At 37.9% G+C, this 27,443-nt stretch overlaps 1 protein-coding gene across 2 annotated transcripts in view; it reads right to left on the bottom strand.

Annotated features, from left to right (window-relative positions):
• Window positions 1-27,443, bottom strand: part of LOC141803988 (3',5'-cyclic-AMP phosphodiesterase 4B-like) — a 70,893-nt gene that overhangs the window by 27,044 nt on the left and 16,406 nt on the right. For both annotated transcript variants that reach the window (XM_074688163.1, XM_074688164.1), the window contains exons 3-6: window positions 19,937-20,095; window positions 10,359-10,606; window positions 963-1,157; window positions 589-625 (exon numbers count right to left, since the gene is read on the bottom strand). In XM_074688163.1, the coding sequence (XP_074544264.1) occupies window positions 589-625; window positions 963-1,157; window positions 10,359-10,606; window positions 19,937-19,978 (522 nt within the window). In that variant the 5' untranslated portion in view covers window positions 19,979-20,095. The remainder of the gene's footprint in view (window positions 1-588; window positions 626-962; window positions 1,158-10,358; window positions 10,607-19,936; window positions 20,096-27,443) is intronic.

Below are 27,443 nucleotides of genomic sequence, written 5' to 3'. Positions count from 1 at the left end.
GAACATTTGGGTCCATGTTTACGTGGCTAATCTTAATTATAGCATGCCTCTTTGAAAACTTGAAATTTTTCAGCTTTGATTTTTTTTTATGCTTTTGACAAACTGCTGCTAAACATGCTTGAATGTTAATTAGTTTCTGTCCCTGGTGTTTCTGTTATATTTACATGCTCATTCTGCATTTTGTTTGAAATGTAGCTTTAACTCAGCTTTATACAGCAGCATCCAGTGTTTACTGCCTTTAAATTTTTTTTATTTTTACAACATCCTTCCTGGGATTTATAAGTGGTCATTGGAAAATCAATTTATTTGAAGACAGAATTAGAAAAGGCATATCTTACAGAGTGTAGTCCCATCAATTTTAGTTAAAGTTGGAGAGATTTCTACTATAGAGCCATCAATGGGCCACTGAAGACCACTAGGGGGCAGATCAGTTCATCTTGACTGAATAAAAGAGTTCCTTTATGAACATATTCAGTACTTGACATCTAAAACTTTTGGACATATACATTAGTTAGAAAAATAACAGATAAGAGCAAAGATAATTGTAGAACTTTGGAGCAAAATGACTCTGTTGAAATCAGCTCCTACCTGGGCGTATGGAGTCACAATCAAGTCCTCTCCATGCCTGAAACAAGGAGCAAAAATCATTATGCAAATCCTGAAAAACCTAAAGATGAACAAAGTGAATTAATAAAACAGAAGTCTTAAAATCAATGTGGTTATTACAGGACAGTGGCTCCCTCTCTTTGAGGCAGATAAACATGTACCTGGATAAGTGTCTAACTAAGAAAGACCAATCAGAGGTAACTGGATTTGGTTTCAAACAGACACAGAGACAGTCCAAGTTAATGAAGGCTTTTCTAAACTTATGTTGTATCAAATCTGAAAGGTAGTGTAAAAATGTGATAACAGGAGTAATCTGTTAAGGTTTTATGACTCTCATTTCAATTATTTCCACTCACAGTTCTCCAACAATGGAGGAGTTTCGAGACAAGGACTTGGGTGACAGGTCGTAGTCGCTGTCAGAGCGGTACAAAAATGACTCCCTCCGCTGGCCATGACTCGCCAGGTTAGGATGAAGAACGAGGCCTGAACCAGGAGACGCCTGCGGGTCTGAAGGACTGCAGCACAATGACGGACCATTTTCCACCTCAAAGCTGAAACAGAGAATGACAGATAAGAAATCCTAGCAGATTAAGTAGAGTTTACTGATGAATCATTTGATGCTTTACCAAGTCCACCATCAGACTGAACTTCAAGAGCACATTTTATGGAAGCATTAAGGTTATTTAAAGAAAGACAGAAAAACAGCAAACAAAGTACTCAAATTTAAAATGATGAGCAAGAAATGAGTTACTGATCAAAATTAAAATTACATATTTTTGGAAGACCCAAGATAACTGAAATAAACCTCCACTAGGACTACAATACAACAATACTGTAGTGTTACTTTGTCAATATAGGAATACATTGTGTAAATCAGTTACAATATAAATTGCTACAATATATTTTTTTAAATATTCAAAGTTTTATGGCACTAAAATAAAATGACAAATGCCTCCTCAGTCAACAGACTCAGCAGATCACAATTCATGATCACAAAACTGGTGGAAAGTTGGTCAGACTAAAAATACTTGAGTTACAAAGAAAATGCACTTTCATACTTAAATAAAAAAGTTGTATTGCTTGAATAACCTAAAAAAATGAAGTACATCACATCGATATGTATTAAGTTGAGGTAAATTTTGTGGACTTGTTTTCTTATTTTCACAAGCTTTAAGTTTTGCATCGTTTTATGACTGGGACGGCTAGTTTGTCTGATCCACTTTTTACATCTGCTGCAGCAAAAAACAACTAAAGAGATACAATACAGAAAAATAAGAATGTGATCTGGGGTCATCGTGCTTCCGGCTCGGTCCCTTCCTCCTGCAGAGTTTCAAACCCACCAGTGGACTGTGTAGCTGAGTATTTGGTTGTTGTCAAAAAGGTATAGCTCTGTTATGGTGGTAGCTAAGGATGGGTACCTTTCACATCTGAAACCATACGGTACCCATGCCCAGTACTTGGCGATCGGTACCGTTACTCAGCAGTACCAATTTTCTGTACTTTTTTGTGTTTATGTGGTGAAAAATATCTTTTTTTTTTTAAATAATAAAACACTTTTTTTTTTCGATTTAACATAATTATTCATCAATATATAACCTTGCAATGCTGTGTTTGTGTCCAGCATAGAAAATCTCCTACTCTTTCACTCCCTCACAGTCACAAGGATGCATTTAGGTACCTAAACATGGTACCTTTTGATTTTACATAAATCGTTACTCGGTACTTCTGACAGAATTCAATCAGTACCTGTTAAAGTACCTAATTCGGTACCCATCCCTAGTGGTAGCATTCATGTTATAAGTATTTCACTATAATTAACCAGCACATTTAGCAGCAGAGGAAAATTTTTGTTTAAAGACCTGTTGTCTATTAGGAAAGATTAGGTTTATTTAGACAAATTTGGTTTGTTGTTTTGGCTTTTGCTAAAATACAAAGATTACTGAAAGTGCTGCTGACTTGACTTGACTTGTTTCTGCTGTTTTAAGTGGGAACAGTAAGGCTCACATTATGTCTAGGTTTCCTCTCAGCCAATAAAAGAGATATTTTCTCTAGAGCCAAGACTTGTGTGGTGTGTCTGCTGTATTTTTCATTTCCAATCAAATTGATTTTTATTTTTGTTTTAGTTGAATTGCATAATGGACCTCAAAGCAAAGTAGTCCATGCATGTATGGACTGTTTGAATTTCATACAAGTTTGATTGGTAGGGTCTTATGATGTCCTCATGTTGCTTGCCTATCTGATTTAAAACATTTACAAAAACAGCAAATTATCAAACACCTGCAGCACAGAATTAAATTCAGCGTCCACAGATTCAGTTCTGACTTGAGGAACAACCTCTTAGAGGCCTACTGTGTGCATATTGTCTAAGGAGGTTTGAGATGTCATTTGGTTTGCAATCACACATTGATTTAAAACGAGCAGCAACCTTTTAAATCTTTTCTATTAGATTTTAGAAGTCAGTGTTAAGACTTAAGACTTGGAGTTATGGGCTTAATTCTCCTGGTTCTTGACAGATCACTGGCAGCGGCACATGAAGCTTAAGTTGTTGTGGTGGTGTTTTTGAAAGGACCAGGCAAGAATTGAAAGCATAAATTCATCACATAAAACTTGCTTTGACAGGAGTCTTCAGATGATGGAATTTGGAAGCACTTCCTTTTTATAAACCATGCCAATGGATCAATAATTACGCTACTAAAACATGAAATCATCATGTAACAAGTACTTCCAACAAGCTGTTAAGAAGCACATACTTGCGCAACATGTTCACAAACATCGTTCAGGAAAAGAGCTGTTGCATAAACTCTAAAATGATTGCTTGCCCATCCATCAGCCTATTCATCCACCCGCCCTAAAAAGAAGCTTTTATGGTCATTAAATGAGTATGTTTTAGAGACCAGTGAGGGGAGGGGCTGTTTTATCGTAAACTAATGCTCTGGTCTATGTTCTGAGGAAAATCTGACAGATCTCTTCTTTCATTCATGCTGGAAAACGTCAGACTTGTCCATCATTGTTTATGTTTTGGAGTGAGTGTGTGTGTGTGTGTGTGTATGTGCGGGGGGCACATAGGCTAAGTCACAACCTGTTTTTCTTACTTGTGTACAAGATGTTGTATCTTGTGGTGTGTCTTCTGCTAATTGAAACAGAGGTTTTAAGATGACAAGTACGCTGCAGGGGCAACATAAGAGCAGAAACATTTTCTCTTAATCTATTTGACTTGTTTTGTTTATACATCAAGCCTGACAGATAAATGCAAAAAAACAAGACAAAAAAAATAAGATTTCTAATGATACAAATCACATAATGGTTTAGAGATTGGGCTGGTTTGCTTCTGGCTTTTCAGAGAAAAATACACAAACAGCCTGACATAAAATGCAATTACGATAAAGGAAAACTCTCAAGAAATTATGAGGAAATAAAAACATGCTCAAGGCAAAGGCAAATGAGCAAGTAGAATTTTTGATACAAAGCACACATCTGACTTCTGCTAAGTCATTCCTGGATCAACACCCAGACCTGTTCATTTTTTAGTTTGCTAACTTTGGAATGAAAAAAAAAGTAACATTATGGGTCTTGTTAAGTTGTCAGAATGTTTGAATTTTTTTTTTGGTCTCTTGGTCAAGTTAATTTTTTTTTTCTCATGAAATGCCCAATATTTCAGGATTTCAAACAGACATAGCAGTGACAGAGGTACCCGAACATGGCTTTCAAAACCTAGCAAAGGTAAGCTCCTGTTAGAGGCACTCAGGAGCAGACCCAGTAGAAAAACAGCAGCCCTAACTCTCTAGAACAGTGGTTCTCAAACTTTTTTCAGCCTTATACCCCTGTGAAATGTTTTCTTCTGCCAAGTATCCCCGAACAAGCACAAAACAGTTTTGGTTGAAAAAAAAAAGACGTAAAACACAGCGCTGTACTATGAGTGTCTGATTCAAGGGAAACTCATTTTAGACAATGACATCCTTGTAAACCCTGAGAATCACCATAAGCACAAAACACAACAACTATTTTAACTAATAGATAAAAAATAACTAAAGATGTTTCAAAAAGAAGGATTTGTGCATAAAATAATTGTCACCTTAAAGTGTCCTCCTCTGGTATCAAAGCAAAGAGCTGCTCTCAAACTAAAACAATTGTCTTAACCATAGATAAATGAACATTTCTTCAAAAAATAAGACAAAAACTTAATTTCAGATAAAAGATTTGCTAAAAAAAATAATTAAAAAATAAAAATAATAAAAGAAGCTGCTGAAGATGTGCTTCATGTAACTGTTGTCTACTGGCAGAAAATTTGCAACGTCTTGGGTGAGTTGCAACTTATGGATGTAAATCCTGTTAAGTGTATTTTTTTCAAATACTGGCGAAATTGTGCCGGTTCTGCCTTCTTCAGCACATTTCTCAGTGTTTTCAATAGCATTCCTGGTCTGAGGGAGACTCATGCTTTTGGGGGGTATAATAGAATTAAATAACCTTCTGGGTAAAATATTTGGTTTATGAACCTAAACTTTTATTCCATTCAAACTCTGATTGAATGCATAGTGTTAAAGGAATTTTGCTTGGTTGCTATTTTTTGATTATACATTTCTTAATCTTGCGTACCCCCTGGAGTGCCCTCATGTACCCCCAGGGGTACACCTACCCACATTTGAGAACCACTGCTCTAGATCAATGTCAATCCATCATTTGAAACTGTAACTCACTTACGTTAATTCAACATCACCTGAAACCCTCTAGGTAACATTTTCTAAAAAAAAATAGTATGGCCAGAAAAGCTTACGTAAAAAAAGCTTCTTGTGTTTACTTCTTGTGTCTTTTTAATATCGGAACTCAAGTGTGATCTCATAGCATACTTTAGCACCACTGCATCTTGTTTTGTGTAATTCAATGTTTTGACCTTTTTTTATATTGAAGGCTGCTCCGAACCAATCATTCACTCTGTCATCTTTAAAGTCATCAGTTCCTGTAGGACCCAATTCTTCCAGTTGGAACCTGGATGGTATTTGGTTGTCCCAGCTTGAAATCAGCATCAGTGGATCTGATCATGGCCTTTTTGTAAATATGGTGAGCTGTTAATCACATATTTGCAGTTTTTGTTATTCAATTTTAAAGCATGTTTTGTATTGATTTCTTATGGCCCGACTTTAACTGTGTTTTCAAAAGAGCTCATCAAAGAAGCTTTATGAAAACTATCACTATATATATATGTATATATTTTGTATTTTCTTGCCAACATATTGCAAATATCCATCATTCATCTACCAAGCACGTCTGCTGATACCAAAATAAAACCACCACAGATGCAGGAACCGATATAATCTGTTTACCACAACTGAGGGCGTGCAGCAGGAGAGGACAGGCTATTGTGTAATCAGATGATCAGGTCAGCTGGAGCGAGGTTCAAAGGTCAAAGGGGGAAAAGTCAAAGCCCTTCAGGGATGACAGATGCCACAAATCATGGATCAAAAAGAAAATACTCAGAACAAGGCATGAGTCAGTTTTTGTCAGTCACAAAAAGGTTGTTTTTTCTTTGTGAACAAAAAGCACCTGATAATCTTACTTGAAGTTAAACTGCAGTAAAAGTTGTCCAAAAGAAAAAAAAAAAAACACGCCTCTACAAATAATTACATACTCATCAGACTGATGGAAAGGTCACGTCACTCTTTGCCCTACATTAACCCCTTTGCCTCTTTCATTTCAGCAACATGTGGGATAAGCCACACACACACATCCCACAGACACTCTCAGCTCCACACCTCTGCCAGAAGAGCGCAGATTAATGTGAAATGCCCAGACTCTGATTACACACATCCTGAACCATAAACGTCATACGGGTTGGACTCTGCGTCATCCAAATCCCAACTTCACAACATTAACGACATGCTTTACCTAGAATCTAATCTCTTAATCTGACGCAGGCAGGAAACCTCCGGATGTTAACAGAGCAGCATTTCTGTAGAGCCTGATGTTTGCAAAAGCTGGCTGCAATGGCCTAACATAATGAATCCTAAAAAAAAAACACAAGTTCCTCCCCTTTTGCAGACAAAAATTAAAATTTCTCATCACAAACTGCAAATAAATACATAAATTCAAAACAACCAGAAATATGCAGTGGAAAAAAACCATTTGCATCTGAATAACATTGAGGAAAAATAAAGTTTGAGGCAAAGTGTCTCAGAGTCACCTTGGAGCCGACAGATGTTCTCTATTCACCACATCCTCGCTGAAGTCAAAGTGCCCACCTCTGCACCGCGGGGACCTCCGAGGCATTTTTATCCCCTCTCACCTCCTCATCAGGAGACAAAACGCACTGATGTTTTGGCTGCTCACTCACACACACACAGCGACAGATCTCCTTTCTGTTCAGTCACACGCTGTGTGCTGGAGGGACGTTCGCTTGGCAGGCAGCTCTGGACTGATGCAGCACTCACAGCCGCTCTGTTTATCTGAGCGCCTGTCCCTTTTTTCCCTCTGATATTAAAGCTCAGAAGATTAGTCAGTGCTTTTACTATCATGCCCCGCCCTTAACCCCACCACTGGTGACACGGTTAATACATACAATAAAATTTATAATTAAACACAAATATATTAAAGAAGAAATTCAGGTTTTTGTTTGCTTAATTCTCTTTAACGACATGAAGACTCTCCATCTTTAGACATACCATCTATTCCTTCTCCATATTTATATTAAATCACTTTGTTTTTTTGTTTTGTTTTTTTTTTAAAGTAAAATCACTCTTAGTTTACAAGAAAAAGTAGCGAAAACTGATAAAAACACATGGCTGAAAAACATAGGGTCACCTAGAAAGTTTTCATTTGCAGTTCCTCTACAATACTGTCTTCAGTTTAAGCCTCTAAAAGAAGAACACAAACATTGTTTAAGTTAAATCTGCTTTCTCTAGCTCAAAGAAGTGCTCATTTTATCAATCCTGAAATGTGATTGGCTTGACAATGAGACCTTGATTGTCAACTCTCAGTATGGTAACATATCTTGTGAAAGAAAGAAAGAAAGAAAGAAAGAAAGAAAGAAAGAAAGAAAGAAAGAAAGAAAGAAAGAAAGAAAGAAAGAAAGAAAGAAAGAAAGAGAAAGCGAGAAAGAAAGAAAAAAAAGTTGACTTTTGCACATTTTTTGCTTTTGGGAACATTAAATTTAAGTTACTTGTTTTTTTTTTTTGCCACTTACAGGTGTCCAACTGATGTTTCTGTTACCCATATTCCTATGTAGAACAAAATGTTCACTTTCTTACATAGGGAACGATCTAAAATTTCACCCAAAGGTTGGAGACATTGGCTAAGGAGCGTAGAGACACAACGGTTAATGAAACAGGGTGTGAGTTTGTGGGATGTCATTTTCAAGCTTAATCCCAGTCAAACCCAGTGAAGAAATGCCACAATTATCCAAATTAAGGGCAGAGAAGCCTTCATTTAGCTCTTACTGAGGACATTACCTCTGTGTTAGACTGAAATCCTCACAAAATGACCAAATATTACCTGAGACAGAACTTGCAGCTCTGTTGTCAAAAATGTAGTGTTGATTTTACAGGATGACAGTGTTTACCCAGTAAAAGTTAAAGGTATCTCAGCAGGCCAAAAACAAGTCTGACTGTAACTAAGGGACATCACTGATCTGAGAAGAACCAGAGCCTCTGTTTATCATCTGAGTGCAAACACAGAGACAGAGAACAGACTGACTTCCTTAAACAGGCCTCATCAGTTCTGAGGACATTAAGAGTAGGAATGAGACACTGTCGGGGTAATGACTGGAGGATTGTGGCTGATTCAACCAACAGGTGGGCACGCTGAAGCGGTTTGCCAGGCAGTGAGGTTACGGTCTCAACTCTACGTCTGTGACTGCTCCAAGTTAAGCTGAAAGTAACGCTGAATCAGCATTTTCTATATGACCACGGCCATCATATGGCTTTATGACGCCTTTTCAGAAACCAATGGTTGACGTCAGAGGCTTCGTTCATGATTTATGTTTGAAAGAATGTCTGAAAAGATCAACATACAACAGTTGTAGATCCAAAGTAAAAAAAAAAACATCCAACATTTTATTTGCATTCCATTATGCACAACGTCCTCATCGTTACAGATCTATAGCCACTGCAACCCTACATTAGCTCCCTTTATGCAGCATTAAAGTCATTTCTGAAAAAGCTCCCTTATTTCTTGAGGTTTTTACACTTTTTCCCTTTCATCTTTTTTAAGTGGTCATTTAAATTGAGGGTCAAAAGATCCTAGTAAGAAATGCTTGCTGAAAATGGTACTGCTTGAAAGGCTGTCAAAGACAGATTTTGGGCTTCACATCCAAACGAACAGGATTTAATTCAAGACTGTTTTGTGTAACTGAAAGTGTCCTCCTTCAGAGTCTTCACATCCCAATGTTTGTGTTCAAAAAATCCTTAAGTCCAGAGAAGAGATTTTTTGGCAAGTTGAACCAAACTACAGCCAAAAAGAATTTGTTTCCCTTTGTCTGAATAAATTATAAAGTAAATGGAGTTGGAAATGGAGTGGCTGTGAAGAACCCCAGGTGACAAAGACGCCTGTTAACCTTCTGCCTCTGAAACAATCTGGAGGAGCTGTGATATGACAATCTCAGGTTTGGTGAAACAGCTGCTGCGCTGCATGAATCTTCTTGATCTGACCTGAGCTCCTTGCTTCAGTCAGAAATCCTGTTTTATGGCTGCTACATCTGAGGTCTCTAGGAAACATAAAAAAAAAATTATAAAGCCCCCAGCCATCTTTCTCTGCCTTCATGTTCATGGAGATTAAGTGTTGTGTAATCAGCCCCCAAAAATATATACTGAAACAAAGCTTGATACAACAAATGTTTAGTATAACGAGACATTAAGGTTATGATAAAGCTGATTGTACAGTATGTGTATGGTAGTACACCTCCTGTAATATCTATGATGCAAAGACGACTTTGAAAAAATGCTGTTGATAAGTTGTGTTCAGTATATGTCCCAACACCCAGCTTAAGTTGTGTGCTTTTTCAGATTAAAGCACTTGGTGCTTTTTAAAAAACAGGAGCAGTGAGAGTTCATGGAGATGGAAAGCTCTAAAGAGTAGAGTTGATGGACACTGATGGATTACTGAGAGTCTATAATCACCTGTAGTTCAGTGAGGAGAGTCGCTGTGGTTCACAAAATGCAACATTTTAATAATTTATCCTGGTAGCCACCATTAGAAGTCCTTTTTTTCAAGTTTTGCTGGTTTAATCAGCTCAGTTCGCACTGCTTCAGGGTTAGACAACAAGAGGAGTGTTTTAATGACATGACATCTCATTTATTTACCATCTAAGAACCAAATTCAACACGGTAAAAAAAAAGATGTCAAAAATGCTCTCTAAAACAATAAAATGTAATGTGCAAATTACCAAATTTACTGTACAACACAAATAGAAAGGGCATCTCCCAGAGTTTAACACACAAAGATTTTCTACTTCAAAGAGGACAGCAGCACTAAACTATGGATTAAAGGATTTACAATATTTGAGCTGTTGACTTTGCAAGGCTCAAGTACTTGCAGAAATCTGCTGTTGGTGTGTGTTTAGGCTCTCAGCACTTCACTTCCAATGTGTTCCTTTCAGTTTCTGTATTTGTTCAGGACCATGTTGAACAAAGCTTTGCTGCTAACTTGAGAGAAGAGGGAGGGCATCTGGCTCCATTGTTTTTTTTAGTTAGTTTTTGGTTTGAATTGTGACAAAAGTCACAGGTGTTGACTTTCTCTCAAACTAGTCATCTCTGGTGTGATCCTACCTGTCAGGGTCAGCCTGTGTGATGTCGATACGCGGCAGGGACACAATGGGCAGACTTGTGGGTCTGGTCCGGGTCACTGGGTCCTCCTCAGGTGTTAGTGACCTGCCCCTGTAACTCTCCTTTTCTGCCTGTCGCCATGACAACGGAGGCAGCTGCAAGTTGCCGGAGAAGCGTCGATGGACTTTGAATAATTCTACCCCGAGGGTGCTGCCGGAGCAAAACTGTCCCACAGACGGCTCCTTATTCTCCTGAGGGGAAGGAAATGAGAGTGGTTCAGATTTTCATGACATTGGCTTTGGATAATCCCTGTAGGTCAGCTCTATGGGCTCAGCTCTGTCATATAATATATGATATCTTTGGGTTTACGGATTTATCTTTCCTTTTGTGTTAGAAACTATATCTTAAAAAAGAAAAAGATACATTGAAACCTTGGCTTTACTGTAGTCCATCAGCATTTTCTCAGAGAGGTCTGTGTGTTAAATCAGATGCATGTGAAGCAAGCAGAAACCTTGGAAGTGCCAAAAACTGAACCTCCTCAAGTGTCCCCACAAGGTTGGTTCTGAAAGCACTGGAGGCCACATACACAACCAGCCAAAAAAGCAACGACTTTGTTTAAAAAAAAAAAAAAAACAAACAAAAACCCCACCATGTCTGAGTAATCTCATTTGTCTACCCACACACACTGAGTAAGGGGTTAACTTTTTAATAACTCATTAATTTTAAGTTACTTACGAGTTTTTCCACAGTTAAAGGTGTGGTTGACTAAACTGACAGGCCTCAACTGCCTCAACTACTCCTCTTTACGTCATCCTTACCTGAGTGATGTCAGTTTGAATCAGATTTTACAATATAGCCCTGTCGACACCAGGCTTCAAAACCCCACATCAGAAACAAATTATAGTTTTTACAGAGAATATGTCCATGCATCACACATTGTTTATCTGTGATGTGAAGTCTGGAAGATTTGTTAGTTGTTGTCACTAAAAAGTGAAAAATGTATCAATAAGTTTCACTACAGCACATAGAGAAAAATTAAGAGTTTAATTAAAGTCTATCTCCATTCCTGGAAACCTGACCTGCTAAATGATTTTCTGATGAGCCCATGCTGACTATAAATTGTGTTTAATGTGTCTGTGTGAGAACGACAGCTCCAACAGGGCGCTTCACTGTGATGAAAGGCTGTAAACAAGCCTGAGCGCAGAGGAAACAGAGGCGGGCTGCCAGAGCTCATTCTGCATACATCAACGTCTCCTTTATGTTCACCACCACACGAGAGTGTAAATGAAACATTCAGACAAGCTTTGAATGGACCAGCGAGAGGGAGGGAGGATCGATGAATTCCTAGAATGAGGCTTTACAAACAGGAAAACATTTGTCTATTCTGTGTGTGTACGAGTTGCAGGAGGACAAACAGAGAGGATGAGTGTGAACTGACAGTGAGTGAGAGTGTGTGTGGGAGAAAATGAAGCCACGGTCTGACCTTCATGTCATCCAGGCTGAAACCCACAACAGAACTGACACCAAGACTGCACGACTTCAATCCAACATCAAAGCTACTTAGTAAATTGGTGCCCAACAAAAGTTATGTTTTTCGGCAAAAGGGGAACAGACAGAGGGCTTCAAAGCAGTTTACAGCAGGAGTGCAGTGATTTGTTGTCTTTAACAGTTGACAACTTTCTTGAGAAAATTGCGAAGACTACTCTTCTGGTTTCCCCATCTTTTATAACAATGCACCAAATACTTTTTGTTGGTTAAAAAACAAAACTTTGAGGCATGTGGTGCCTACTACTTTTTTTCTGATTTTTAAAAAACTTTGAACAATGATAGATAATCAATCAATAAAATCATCTTATACACTCTAGTTCACATTGGAAATAGTCTTTGATTTTTTTTCAGCACTGGGCAGCATCTTGCAAATCACCAGCAACAGTCGTGACACAGATTTGTTTCCTCAGGAACAGTGTGACAGGAGCATAGTCTGTGTTAGGAGAAACATTTTAAGGCTTAAAATGACAAATTATCATCGCCCTCTAGTGGATCAATCAGCTCAAACTTTGTGTTTAATTGCTGTGCTGCATATTCTGGCCACAAATTGAGTGATATGTTTATCACTATTAATACTTCTGCCAAATATTTTTAAAGCTCCTAAATGGAGTGTTGAACTAGTTGTGAAACTGACTTTAAATTGTTTATGAACAGAATTCTAAAGGTCTGAAGCCACTGCTACAAGATCAGTGTCCGTTAGTGGGAGTCACTGTCATAAGTGAAAAAGTTTTTTTTTCCTCATTGTTTCCTCAGTGGGTGAGATTTTCAAAGGTTAAAAGAAAGCACAAAGAGTGCAACATTTGCCCAATAAAATCAATTAGGAGATAAAAAGCTGTCCAGACGGGACGAAAATCTGGTTCAACAAACCATCGTAAGAGAACAAGTGGCATTCCAGGGTCTTGAACAGTGCTGTCCAATATGGGGCCATTTTTTGGCCCATTGCCCATGTCTGATTTTTATTACATAAGTATTTTAAATTAATGTAAGTTAAATAAGTTATAGTTTTCATTTATAGGGAAAAAAAGTCTAAAGCAGGTGTCCAGTTTTATTACTATGGCTTATTTCAAAGGATGGAACATGCACTATTTTGGTTTCACAGGATCATGCTGTGTCCCATGTTGTTTAGGTGATATTGCGCTAAATGTCTCTGAAGACATAGACCCTAGTATTTGTGCCATATGGATGTTCGGTGACTTCATTCTTTGAAATACAGTAAAGAAAAGTGTTTTCATTTTCAACATTTGTTGTATGAGTATTTGTTTTGCACAGGTATGCTATAAGCATATTTGATATCATGCACTGCAACATGAATGTCTAGTTTTGGCCCTTCACTGAAAAGAATTTGGGCAGAATTTCTGCAGTCTATGCAGAAATTCTTCAAGTTTCAACTTCAGACTGACTGCAGGAACACCAGAGACCACATAGGTACGGAGCAAAAAAGACAACTTTTGTGAGAAAACTGCTAAGTAAAAACTGAAAGTATTTTATCTGCACTCTCCTCTTTTAATTTAATTAATCATTTTTAATGTTTTATGACGTGATTTTAAGCAATGATTTTATTTTGCCTATTGTGATTTCATTTTATGTTAGCTGTAAAGCACTTTGAATTGCGTTGTGTATGAATTGTGCTCTACAAATAAACTTGCCTTGCCTTGCCTTGTCTTGCCTAAGTAAACCTGTTTACAGCTGTGTTTAAAAAACAGCTGGTCCTGGTACCGTATTTCATTATCAGCACACTGCAAGGGCATGGGGTTCTGTAACCTGCTACTTTTGAAGTTTTTAACCTTAACATTTTTTTTTTCTTCTTTTTTTTTTTTTTTTTAATTTAGCTGTCAGCAAAAACAAAGATGCTAAAGGCACACCTTCTTCTTATCCAAGCCTGAAAGGTGCTGGATTGAGTTTAACATTTGTGTCAAAAGTCCAGATTAACAAACAAAAAAAAAAAAAAAAAAAAAAAAAAAAAGGGTAACTTCACAAGCGCTATGTCCACCTATGTCTACATATTTTACAGTCTTTGCATGAACTATAACAAATTGGGAATTGGAAGTGGCAAGGGATTCGCATACAGCTATAGGGCCTCTGATAATATTAATAATAATAATAACTTTATTTATTTAGCACCTTTTAAAAACAAAAGTTTACAAAGTGCTTTAACAGAGACACAAAGAACAACAAGCACAGAAACACAAAAACAAAACACACAGTTCAAGAGGCACTTGTGCACAAAGACACCATGTATGAGGGCAACAGGAAGCATAGTCAGGGACCCAGACAATATAAGAACCACACAACATAAAATGAGACCGTGAGGACTGGGATAAAGGCTAAGAACATAAACTCAGTGAAATAAAGGAGGAAAAGGCAATGGAAAGGGCAATAAAAGACAGTTACAAACAAAATCAGAAGATCAAATATAAATATATAAAATTGTAAAATAAATATGAACAGAATAATGAAAGAATAATGATAATAAAGCATAGATATGAGCAAACAATAAAACAAAGGCCTAAAGGGTATAAGTGAAAAGATTGAAAGTGAAACAAGCGTGAATCAAAGTTCGGTAAAGTCAGGATTAGAATAAGGTACTTACAGTAATAAACTAGAATAAATCTATAAGTACATATAAATAAGGAGGGTGGATTTAAAAAGTTAAGAACAATAAGATAGAGAAAAACTAAATAAATAAATAGATAAATGAAAAATAAGAAAAAATAAATAAATAAATAAATAAATAAGAGAGCAAAAAAAAGTGATTTAAAAGAACCAACAGATGGGCTGTGCCTCTGATGGGACAAGCTTGTGATCTTAATATCCTCTGAACTGCCGAGTTAGAAAAAAAATTCACCCCTGAACAGTGTGTTCCAATAGTAAACTTAGTGAGTCAGACAGGAGACATTTTTTGAACCAGGCTGTAAATAGGTTTCTGCTTTGAAAACTGCTTTTTTTGGCTTGGTGTGTATGTGACTTCTGGTACTTCTGGAGCCAGCCTCAAGCGGACACTCAAGAAACAGCAGATTTTTTTCACCTCCACATTGTCTCATATTCTTAGACCAGAGGTTGCCGCCTGTTATGAACCCTAAGTGGAGAAAAAAGGCAAAACTTTACATCAAAGTTATGATTAAAACATAACTTTTGCTAACCCTAATTGGTGTAAAGTCAAAAAGACCACAGTAAAATCTCAAAAGAAAGCTCTCTGAAAGGCATTTTTTACCAGTGCAGCTGAGCTTCAGTGGAGTGATCAAAGTGAGACAGAGTGATGTCAGAAAAAACAGCTGCATCAACAAATTAACGGAGACAGGCCAGAATGACAGAGTGTTAAAGTCATTCCCTCTCCTCTTCACAGTCAGAAAGACAAATAGTAACAGCAGAAAAGGACAATTAAGAAGAAAAGTAAAAACCTGAGCAAAGGGAGTTGGTTTTAAGGCAGAGTAATTGACATGAATAGAGGAGTTTCTTAATGAAAGAGGAGAAGATGAGAGGAAAAGAAGAGCCATTGAAAAGGACAGAGACTGATGCTGTGAATCTTTCCTCCCCTTTGCTTGTCGGTAAACACAGCTCTGCTGACTCCTCTGCTCCTTCTAGGAAATGTAATTTGTCTGATTTATAGTGCCTGTCTCTTTAAGACACATTCAACCCGTCCCAGGGAAAATGGGTGAGATTAAATCTGCTAAATCACAACTCTGTTCCACCAGCTGACTGTTTCCACTCACACAATCACTCCACAACAAATGTTAGAAGCAGTGATCGAAACAGTCTATTGTCAATATGCCACACTTTCTGTCTCCGCTCTTTCATTGCCAACTTGTTTATCAATCAAGTATTGACTGATAACTGGAATCTGGCCTTTAAATTCCAGTTACTCATTGATCCCATGTCTGTGGCCCCCATGGTGTTTGGAGGAGGACGTTCTTCTTGCATGCACTGGCTGAATGCATGTGTATGATCCAACAACAGGATCAGGATGTTTATGTTTTAAACACAGAAACCTGGTTTAATCATCTGTGTCTGAACAACATCATAAAGGTCAGGAAGTTAGGGGAAAGTCAAAACAATGAGCCTGATTTGGAGATAATAAAGAGCAGCTCTAGAGTAAAGACAAGTGAGGGTTTCTGAAGGTGAAGACGAAGATCATTTTACGACTGACAAGCTAAAACATCCCTGGGATTCCTCTGAAAAACCTCTTTTGAAAAAGGTGATTTAAATGAGGCAGCTTAAGGAGTGAGTCTCTAACAAGATGGGTATAGAGCCTGAATTATTGAATGTGAGGGAAAATAGAAAAAAAAAGAAATCTTGAATTATTGAGAAGCTATAGAATCTTAATGAAAGGTGGGATTTGGGGTGTTAAGCTGTGAAGAATGGCTGATGTCTGCACAGTTTCTTTCCTGTAGTGATACAATTTGTACTTTTCATATGGCACCAGCAATTGAATAACTATACTTATTTCAATAAAGCTGAGTAACATGAATAACACAGGAAAGGTATCACTGAGTCAAGGACACTGAGCTCCAGCTCTCAAAACATAGATTTGTTTAATCTTCAATTGTGTATAAAAGTAATTCACGAACTCTTTGAAATAATACAGTAATGGCTGAGAGCCATGGATGCTGTTTTAGATGACCCAGAGTCACTCAAATCTATGTTCTCGTAATTTTAACTGTCGTTACTCTAAAGAGACCGTTTAGCATTGTGGGCTGTGCATGTAAAATAAAATAAGTCCTTGAATGATCCTTCAGGGTCCATTGTTTACAAAGTGTCTGGCAATAATTGTCTGGGAATAACTTACCAACAGCTGGTCTCCTCCTTCCAAGGCTAACAGGAAAGGTGAATACAGAAGTTTCAACTTGAAGTTTAATTTCCATCCATTGCAGTTTGTCAAAGCTAAAGGGTGGCATACCTAGCTGTGGCTATCTCCTTTCCTAAACCTATTACTACTTTTTTCTGGCTAATTTCAGGTTGGGTATGTTTTAGCAACTCCTGTTGCTAGCAGTCCAGACCAGTGCAACTGATCATTTTGGTGATCTTGTTTGGGGCTTTTATCGTAGAAATGCTATGTGTAATTGTGTAAAATGATCTGATTCACAGCTGTGTATATAACTAGGGCTGGTCGTGATACTGCCGTGTCGATTAATTTGAGATTTTCCCCCTGGTAATTCTCTCTACTAATTCACCATCCCCTTAAAAGAACAATACAAGCAGCCAGGTACCGCAAAACGTCTAGTTAATTCTAGTTAATGCATTTTCAATTACATTATTTCAACAAATAAACCTTAATTCTTCATCTGTACTTGTTCATTTTAGTTGTTTCAAAATTATACAAATATTTGCAGAATGTCAGATGTCTGTCTAACATGAGTCTGGTTCTGTCTGAGGTTTCTGCCCGTTGAAGAGAAGTTTTATCTAGCCATTGTAACTTGCTGAATGCTGCTAAGTCTTGTACTCATGGTGGGTTAAGATGAGATAAGACTCCTTATCTTGTCTCGATGTTGGGTTTCTGTTAATAAAATTGTATTAATATCAACAGGTCTAGACCTGTGAATGTTTCTGGAAAGTGTCTTGAGATAATGTTGGTTGTGATCTGGTGCTATACAAATAAAGACTGATTGATTAAAAATAAATTAACTTGAGAGTGGAATAATTGTGAATAAACTAAAATCAAGGTAAAAGGTTCAATTAATCATGATTTTGATTTTTGCCATAATTACCAAGCCCTAGCACATACATTTTATATATTGTCCTTGTCCACTGAGAAGACATATCTCCAAAATTCATTTTTTCTAGGAGAGTAAAAAAAAGCCATTTTATTATTGTTTGTTTGTATTTTCATACTAACTTTCAAAATAAACAAAAAAAATAATATGACGTGATATAAATGGACATATATGTTTTAATAATGCGCTGGAGCACAGGTCATAATAAACCTTTAGTCTGCTGGTTTCTGTCTCATTACATTGGTAAACAATTGCTAGCAGGCTGGTGCATGATTCTTGCACACTACAGCACATGACTATAATCAAAGCTTTTTCTTGGTATATTGGATTTCACACTAAAATCAAGATAATCTAAAAACCACACACCAGCCTGTCTGTCTCGACTCAAGGAAACCACTGTGCATCATGGATACTTTGTTGTAAGTAATGATGCAGTGATTTCCTCAAAACATGATACATCACAGAGCATACCCAACATAAAATTCCTCTCCTGCCAGGGAGTGACAGCAGGATGAGATAGGTGCTATATTTAGATAACATTGGAAAATGTCTTTCCAATGGTCATTTAGGTCCCCAATGCTGATGGTGGCGGGGGAGTGTGGATGCTCCATTCTGTAGTTAGTCAAAATTGTCAAGTCACGATATGCGCTTTTTTTACAAGTGTTTACCTGAATACACAACTGCATGCACAAATCCAGAAATGTGCACACATATTGACCACTCTCACATTTGTGAATTTGTTTACCCAACTGGGACTCACAACTGGCACATATTTATCAATGTATGTGCGCATTTGTAAATCTTTGTAACTATGTAAAGGGATCTACAAATGCACACAGCTTTGCTACAGTAATAGATTCATATTCTTGCCTTGTACATGGCAAAAAAGTATTGTTAGTTTGTTTTTTGACCAAAAAAAAACTCTTCCTCTCTCTTCTCTTTTATATCCTATCTTATGTCCAGTGTGCAACAAGCACTAAATCTCTGTTATGGAATATTTTTAAACAGGTTGTTTTGGCATCGTGCTGTTCATTGCTTCGTCTGACACCTACCTTGCCTCAGGGCTGATGAATCAATAAAATATCTTCAGAAAAATACTCACTCCTCTCTCAGATGATCTCATTTGCTTCTGTAGGATATAAATGTCAGTGTGTTTCATTCCTAGTAGATAAAACTCCTCTGAAAAGCTTTTAATGATCACATTCAGATTAATTATACTTTGATTGGATTTAACGGCTTAATATGTAGACTGAACTATTTACTCAAATGGATTCAAGTTATCATTAGCACATAAACACATAATTTATTTTAAATATTAAAAAGGCTGCCACAAACATTTCTTCCCACAGAGGGAAATAAGTGTTTAAGGAGCCATTATTCAAGTTTTTTTTCTTAAATGAGATGTCAACCTTTTGAAAAATGTGTCTGCATTTCCCCCTAATCACTGCTGGCATTATAGTTAAAATTACCGTGAATCATTCCTGACAAAAAAGCCATTAAGTTGGGCTAAAATGTGTGTTTTAAGTAAAAAATGAACGGCAATAAAAAAGTTTGGGCAAAAGTACTTTTGCATCATCATACATTTTGTTTTTTTTTATGTTAATGGAGGCAAATCAAAGGGAAAAAAATGTCCTCATCCTGAGGGTAATTTGGACTCCAAGCTCCAGTTGGTCAATGTCAAAGTAAATGATCCATCCTGCCCATCCAGTCATAAACAGGGTGGTGTGGAGGAGAAACAGATGGGCCTCTCTGTCAGGTCTGTGCTCCTCTTCCTCTCATCCATGTTTCCATTCAGTCAAAGCCCTGAACGTCTCCTGCCGTGAACTCTCTTTAACACTTTTCCTCCTCTTCCTGCTCTGCCTCCTTCCTCCAAACTCTGCATCAGTCCTCAATTCTTTATCTGGCAGCTCACTCACACACACACTCAAGCACAACACAATGTCCTTCATCCTTTGTTCCACCGTTAAAACACACATGCACACACACACTGACACACATACACACCATCTTGCTCTCTGCGGTGCGTCCTGCCAGAAAGCGGTCTGTTGTGTACAGTACAGTCATCTGTTCATGAGTCACTGACCACACAGACATACAGTTCTGCACCTTGCTCCCACTAGAGCTTGTTATGTGTTTGTCCGGCCGTGGAGGAGAGACAAATGTAACAAAATTTACAGACGCCGTGCAAACTGCAGAATGAAACTGTAAACTTTGGAGGAGAGAAGCAGGATGCCAAAAGAAAGCATGAGTGGCCGCGTAATGAATGCATGGATGGATTTGTTGCTGCACAGACGGAAGACTGAGAGAAATCAATAGTGTACTTACATCGCCTGGTGTAACCCCCTGTGCACTGCTGCTTTTCTTCATCCTGAGGGATGTTCAGCCGGACGCCCTCTCCCTCTCCCGCTCTGATCCTCTCCCTCTCTTCTCTGAAATCGCAGCTTTCTCCCGCCTCTCGTGCTCTGAGCAGCTTCACCAGTCCGCCTGCACATAGGAAACAGAGAGAAGGAGGAAGAGGAGGAGGAGGAGGAGGAGGAGGAGGAGGAGGAAGGGGGTGATGGAGTCAGTTCCAAAAGTTGTTCTGTCTCCCTCACAGTTAGCATCATGTCTGCAATTGTTGTCAGACTTGTGTAATTGTTCTTGGTAATGCTGTGCAGTCATTTAGCAAGTCTCCACAGTGTTTGGTTATGTAACAACACAAACTGTGATGGATCAGCAATCTCAGCAAATACATGTTTGAACTAGATGGCATCCATACTGTGGTAAAGAGTCTAGAGAAGAAAACTGTTTGGCTTTTCTTTTTAATATCTTTTTGTTGTGATTGAAATTATTGCCTCATTGGTGAACTGTGTGAAAATCTGACAGCCTGTCTTAAGTCCTTTGTTGCAAATCCAAGGCAGAATATTTATACACCTGCAACTTTTTTGCCTTTAATATGAGCGGGATGGAGGCCAGGTGGTCCCACTGGCCCAGCGGCATGGCACTGAAGGTAATAACAGAGACGAGACAGGATGACTCTGAGCCAACAGAGCAGGCTGAGTGTGTATTTGTGGATATCAAACCTGTGCTGTGTGTTGCTGGATGTAGTGTGAAATAACACACTTGAAAACTAACATCATGTTGTTGTGAGTGTATTTTGATGGTGTTACAGCAGAACTGTTGCAGACTGGCAACATAAGAAGGCGATAGAGTTTCTTAAATAGAAGCATGCAGACACCCCTAGAGGTACTTCAACAAACTGCAGAGGATTCATGAAAAATACAAAAGTGATTTTTTTTTTAAGAAGCTACTTTTTTTGTTTCCATGGCCATTTTATTAAGCTTTTATCATCATTTTAATTTCTGGTTTCTGTTTATACATTTGATTATTTTCTCCTCTAACCCCTTACACATTGATCCTCACACTTTTTATTTATACCCATTTCACATTACGCAGAACTATCAGTGGCTTCATCAAAAGTATCCCGGAATAACATGTTTTTGTACGGTCTGGCCTATGAAAACAAAATAAAGGTATTTCTCCCTTTGATAATAATAATAATAATAATAATAATAATAATAATAATAATAATAATAATTCTACTTTCTGCATTCTCTGTACCTGAAAGTTTTCAGTGGCCTAAATCCTCTTTCATCATGGATACAGTAGGCCTCGCCTTCTCGAAAAACTAGCCACCACCTTTAAGACTGAATCGCTGCTATGTGTCCTACTGCACCATAAATAACCCAAATACTTTAAAGTTCAAGTTTTATTTCATTAACCCAGCACAAAGCCGAGTAGGGAAACAGCACAGCTGCAAGCCATCCAGTAGAAGGCAGAGTTTGGATGCCTATTGGATCCAAAATCTAAATATTTGTTTGTCTGTTGTCAGAACTTGAGAAAGTCTGACATTATAGCCAACATATCCAAGTTTAGTAGAATTCTTTCATTGGTACATTATATCCTGAACTCTGCATTTTAGGCTGCTCTGTAAAATAAATCCTTTTTTGATACAGCGTACAGCCGATGATTATAATCATTAGGTGCATGGACTTCATTAAACATGTTTACCTAGCTGATGTGAGACTTCCTTTAACCAGGTGATCCAACCAGATAGTTTATGTTATCTGTGGGTTCTGATGATTTTTTTAAGTTGTTTATATTAATAGAACAGAATTCTAATAACATTCTGTTTAGTTAATTAATATTTGCTCCATGTCAATTGACAGTAATGACTGAGGGATTTCACCTGCGCATTTGCAATTTTGCATGCGGGAAAGGGTTATTTTCCTCCTCAAGGGTGCCTTACAAGTACATCCAATCTCAAAACATCAGTTTGATAACAATAATTCATACTGCAAACCATAGACTGTATAAAACATCGACCTAGTCTCTGTGACGCCACGGTCTGTTCCTGAAACCATGAAACGAAGCCAATCGGCGGATGCAGCCATGTTTAATATGACGCCGGCTGTGAGTTTTTCTTCAAACAGCTACAGCCATTAAAGCAGTTTTTCATGGCTGGGTTTGTACGTGATTTCTGGTCTTTCTGCAGCCAGCCTCAAGCAGATTCTCGATAAACAGCAACTTTTAGCACTTCAGCATAGGCGTCATTTTTACTAACCGGATCTTGGTTGTTGCTGCAAACCCACTTGGTCATTGGTGCCACTGTTTGCCAAATGTTCTTCTTGTCTGTTTTTAATTTTACTGGTCAGTCATATTATTGCGCCAATAAAAGCACAAATAACTAAAGCAACATATTTTTGTGTTAAGCTGAATCAAGTCTCCTTTGAAACAGAATCGTAACAGCTGAGCTCTTTTGGATCATTCAGAAAAAAAAAAATCGACAATGATGTCAGTGTTGGTGACTTCATATCATTCAAAGGCCTCCCTCGTGTGTTAAGAGCTAACTAATCAGTGCTCAACACGGCATGCAGTCAGACACGATAATTCTCCACTATTTCTGTGAAGTTTTCTGGAGCTGATCTCACTTAGAAAGAGTGAAAATAATGGATTAAATCAGAACAAGAGGCTGACGAGATGTTTTCAATTTGTAATTTATTAATAATCAAGAAATGTCTGAATCCTTTGTGTTTATGTAGCCCTCTTTGGTAGTGTAGCAGTCAAAATTAACCCAGGTGAAATTAACATTGACCACCTTATCTCAATGAAGTCGATGTTTGGATCTGCTTTCCCTAATTTATTGAATCCAAGTTTCCAGAAACCATGCGCTCATTTGAGTCACATCGCTGTGACGGTATGACTACTCTTTAAATGACCTGGTCGACATTTTCAAAAATACCATGTCATCTTATTCCAATTCTGTTGTGCTTCTAAAGGTTAAAAAGAGGTCAACTGACTGTTTACTCACAAGAGTGTTGGAGAGATGAAGAGGATGTGATGCAAGGCTGAAGAGAAAGCAGGAAAACTAAAACCACTCACCATTTTTTTAACAAACCCATGCCTGCCTTCAAAAAAGTAAAAAATCTGTTAAGACATGACCATTTTTGACCAAGATCACACAGAAAGTCTGGAAGTGTTTCACTAAACAGCAACTCAACATCACTCGAATCCATCTACTTTCACAAGAGCCTGTATTCCTCAAAACAAAACCATTTAGATTCAGTCCGATAAAGCTGCTGATGTAAACAAAGAAATCCTCAGCAGAACCTATTCACGCCAACTAACAGTTAACTCTTCATTACACTAAATGAGTGTTTTGAGACTCTCACTACATTCATCTCTATACAACCCATAGGGCCCATTACCAAGCCTACACCCAGACGTTAGTGCTAATGAACAAGTTTCTTCAGTCTGGTGGTATTTTAATGAGGCTGAACAGACCAAAGCTCAGAGACTGCTTCAAACATAGATTTTACTTCCAGCCTAAACACACTGACACAAGGCGTGCAAATATGCCAACTCATTTCCAGGTCACTATACAGGCAGGTAATTCCTGACATTCTTGATAACCCATTAAGGATTTCCTGACCTCTACTTGACTTTTGTTTTCTCTTGGACCTTGTGATCGGCCCAGACCACGGCCTATTGTTTATATTTTCATGTTATAACTACAAAAAATACCCTCAAAGGCCATATTTGTGAGACCAAATACTGCTTTTCTCATTCACAGCTTTACATTTAATTAGTCATTATATCCATCTATAATTAATTTATAATTAAATCTATCTATAATCCTTTGAAGGTTTGTAAACACCATCTTAAAACCGGTTAAAACTTTTACCAAAAAAAAAAGAAAAAAAATCTTAAAATTTGTCCACCTGTGTCCATTCACCATGTATCCCTCTTCCTAATCGTATGCTGTTACTCAATTGTGGCCCAAAAACAAAGTGACAAATCTGAGCTTGAGCAAAGACATGCTTGCAGCTTAAAGCTGTAGCTCGGAGCCTGAAGAGCTCCAGGTAGTATTCTCACAGCTGAAGCTTGATATAAGTTTGCCATTTCTCTAATTGTTGAAATTTCTAAAACATGTTGCTTTGAAAAGTGTTTGTAGCATGTGGTAAAAAGGTAAATAACCTCATAAGTTTTGGGGTCTGAGTTACTTCAAATCAACCTTGTAATAGGACAAAGTTTACCTTTTCTGTGGCTGTTCATATTTAGCTTTTGGACCTAAAAATACCGTCCTACACCTTAAATGATCCTTGTCTCACTGTGTAAAACACAGTATGAGTATGATTCTGTTACATGATTTAGCCCATGGTCCTGTCTGTCAGCCTGTTCTGAATGCAACGCCTGAATCATCAATGATAGAATCACTAACGCTTGTGAGAAAACAACAACAGACAGACATGAGTGACTAATCCTTGTGACAGATGTGAATCAATATTTTACATGTCACTATTGATCCTCCCCTTGTGTCTTTTTCTCCAACATTACTGCTTGTTGTGCAGCCATCATGTCTAAATGTTCCGATCAGTACAGAGTGGCTGGAGAAGGAGGCTGCTGTTGGTGTTTCTCATCTGCTGCCAAGTCAAGTGGCATGAAAAGGGGAATATCTTAGAAGCACAAACATCCCAATCTTGTTTGTTGCTTTCAAAACAAACATCTATCCACACTGTTCCCTGCTGTCCTCGGATTTTCGGGGGGAAAAAATGACATGAGAGAGAAAATGACAGCAGATCATGGGGGGATTTGTTGTAGAGGCATCTGGAAGATACAGCTCTCCAGCTGCTGGTTCACATCTCAGCAGGAGGGATGAGTTTCAATAATGTATGAGGCGGCAAAGATGTGTCGGTTATGGGTTTTACAAGAAGAAAACATACTTCAGGAACAGAGTGGTTCTATAGATGATCTGGCGGTGATGGTTTCTTCAAGAGAAAAGCACAAACATCAGCAGAGTTTTTATTTTTATTCCATTGTATAGTTATTGTAAAAGAAATTAATTTGTAACATGAGACCATAAAACTGAAGAAAAGCTCATGTGATAACGAGATGTTTGTCTCTATCTGTCTGCACACTGTCATAAATTCAAGCAACAACATCTCCAGCACTGAGACTGACTGACTGCATCAAATCGTTCTATGAAAACTGAAGCTTTGTTTGCAGATATACAGAGAGGCAGTCCAGAGATGCTTTGTCGTCAGCTCGGTGCCATAATCTCCATGACAGCGCTGTTCAAACAAAAAGGCCTGGCGTCCTTCACTGTATGTTGTCAGGTATAATGGATGCAGGCCTTTAATTAGAATGAAGAGTCGTCAGCACTTGCTAATAAGTATGCAAAACTTTGCATGATGCACAGCAGTGGGAAAAACTGATGAGCTTCAGATTCACAGACCCACCTCTTTCCACAAACATGGAGTCATGTCAAAAACAAAAATCTAACGCTATGAAACAGAACTAAAAAACTAGGATCAAAAGGGACCATGTTGTGTTTCAGTCATCAAGGTAAAGGAACAATTGATTCATGTACGCATACGCACATGTGCACAAGCAGTCAGATAACAACAATAAGCACTTCATGGCAGTGTACTGTAACTCTACAGGGACCCATGGCTTAAAGACCAATATTACCAAACAATGGACAATCAAAAAGCAGTACTAAAAACAGCTCTACTACTTTTTAACTTGATTATGCTGACTTCCTGTTTTCAATCTCAACAGTGTTTCCCCTACCATTGTATAGGTGGTGGCCCATATGGAAGCAAAATGGAGACAGATCTATCTGAATTTTAACAGCCACTGAATTTTAAATACTGAAATAAAAACACCATTGAATTTATTGCATAAAATTATTTTGCCATGAATTTACCTTTAAAAAATCATATCCAAAAATTCCAGTTTCATAAATCAACAACAAAAAGATTCGGGTTGCTCAAATCCTTTTTTTTTCAAATTCAGTTATAAATTCAACTCATCAAAACTCAGAGAATTCAAGTTGAAAATTCAGATCGCAACATCCAGGCTACCCAGGACGGATACCATATTGACACCAGTATAAGAAACATTTTTTTCCCTTCAAAATAATGTGGGGAAAAAAAAGGGTCGTTATAATCATTCCTGTCCTGGGTAGCCTGGATGTTGTGATCTGAATTTCTGGATCTGAATATTTTAGTTCTGAATTGTGACAAGTTGAATTTGAGCAACCCAAATCTTTTTGTTGATGAGTTTAGAAACTTGAATTTTTGGATCTGATTTTTTAATGAGTGTTTTTTGGGGGGGATTTTAATTTTAAATGGATGAATTCAGGACAAATAAATTAAGATTTTAATGGCAAAATAATTTGATGCGATGAATTCAGTGTTTTTTGTTATTTCAGTGTTCAAAATTCAGTGGCTGTTAAAATTCAGATAGTTGTGTCTTTTTTTATGTTTGTGCGTTGTTGCGTTCACACCCTCGCGCAGTTTCGAGCATGGCGAAGTTTTGCTCCAGCGTGTTCACAGGCTCACAAACACATACGCATTTAGACACACATAGACAAGCATATTTCATATAGTGGACAAAGAGCAGGGAAAACAGGAAAACCACCACAAAAAACATTTCCCAGCGCTTTCTCTGTGAGGCCCCCCTCGCTGTCGACAACTTCTCCGCCCCCTGTGGCAGTAAACTCAGGGAAAACACTGCTCTAGTTTGAAATAGTTTCACTCTGAAATTTGAGCGATGATACGACTCATGCTAAGCAACATGTACATCTGTGTTCTGCTGCAAATTTGATGTGAATGACCAGGTTGGGATTATTGTCTCAAACTGTCAGGCCTCCATCAGTTGAAAACTCCCCGATCAGCTCTAATCCAGTAGTTTAGATTGGGTTTGGGACATCCCTGATAGTTTGTTTGGTACCGATACAAATACTTAAACCTGAGCTTTGGTATCGTCTGAGAACAGTACTAATCCAATCCAATACCAGTACACCATTGCAGTTATTGAACACTCTGTATTGTTAAATGTGGGGATAAACTGAGATGAAATAAAATCTAATTTACATTATTCTATGGGATCATAAATTTTTAATGTGCGGTGACTTATCCACTGCTGAGGTTTAAAGTTAAATACCCCCAGACTGCTTAGCTGCTGTAGTTATCCTTCTTGATGATATTTTAGCTCTGCACAGCACACAGATGATTGGTGTAAACACAGAGGAGCATAGACATGAGTTGAAGATATTTGCCCTATCGAACAGACTCTTGTTGCCAATATCCGCTCTTACTTTTAGTCTGTATCAGAACGATACACCATACCAGGATTGAATCAGTACATCCCTAATGAGAGCCACTCTGTCTCTCTCTGTCTAAGATTCTCCTCTCTGACTGCGCCCCACAGCAGTGACATAACCCAGATACCCATGAACAACCTCCTCATTTAAACTCCTGGCTACAGGAGTCCTCTCATCACTATT

This window comes from Halichoeres trimaculatus, unplaced genomic scaffold, assembly GCF_033239565.1.
Source record: "Halichoeres trimaculatus isolate MK-OKI-2021-1 unplaced genomic scaffold, fHalTri1.1 fHalTri1_scaffold_15, whole genome shotgun sequence".
In the NCBI taxonomy this organism is placed as follows: Eukaryota; Metazoa; Chordata; class Actinopteri; order Labriformes; family Labridae; genus Halichoeres; species Halichoeres trimaculatus.
The sequence above is the reverse complement of the archived record's forward strand: the minus strand, read 5'-3'. Positions and strand labels throughout refer to the sequence as shown.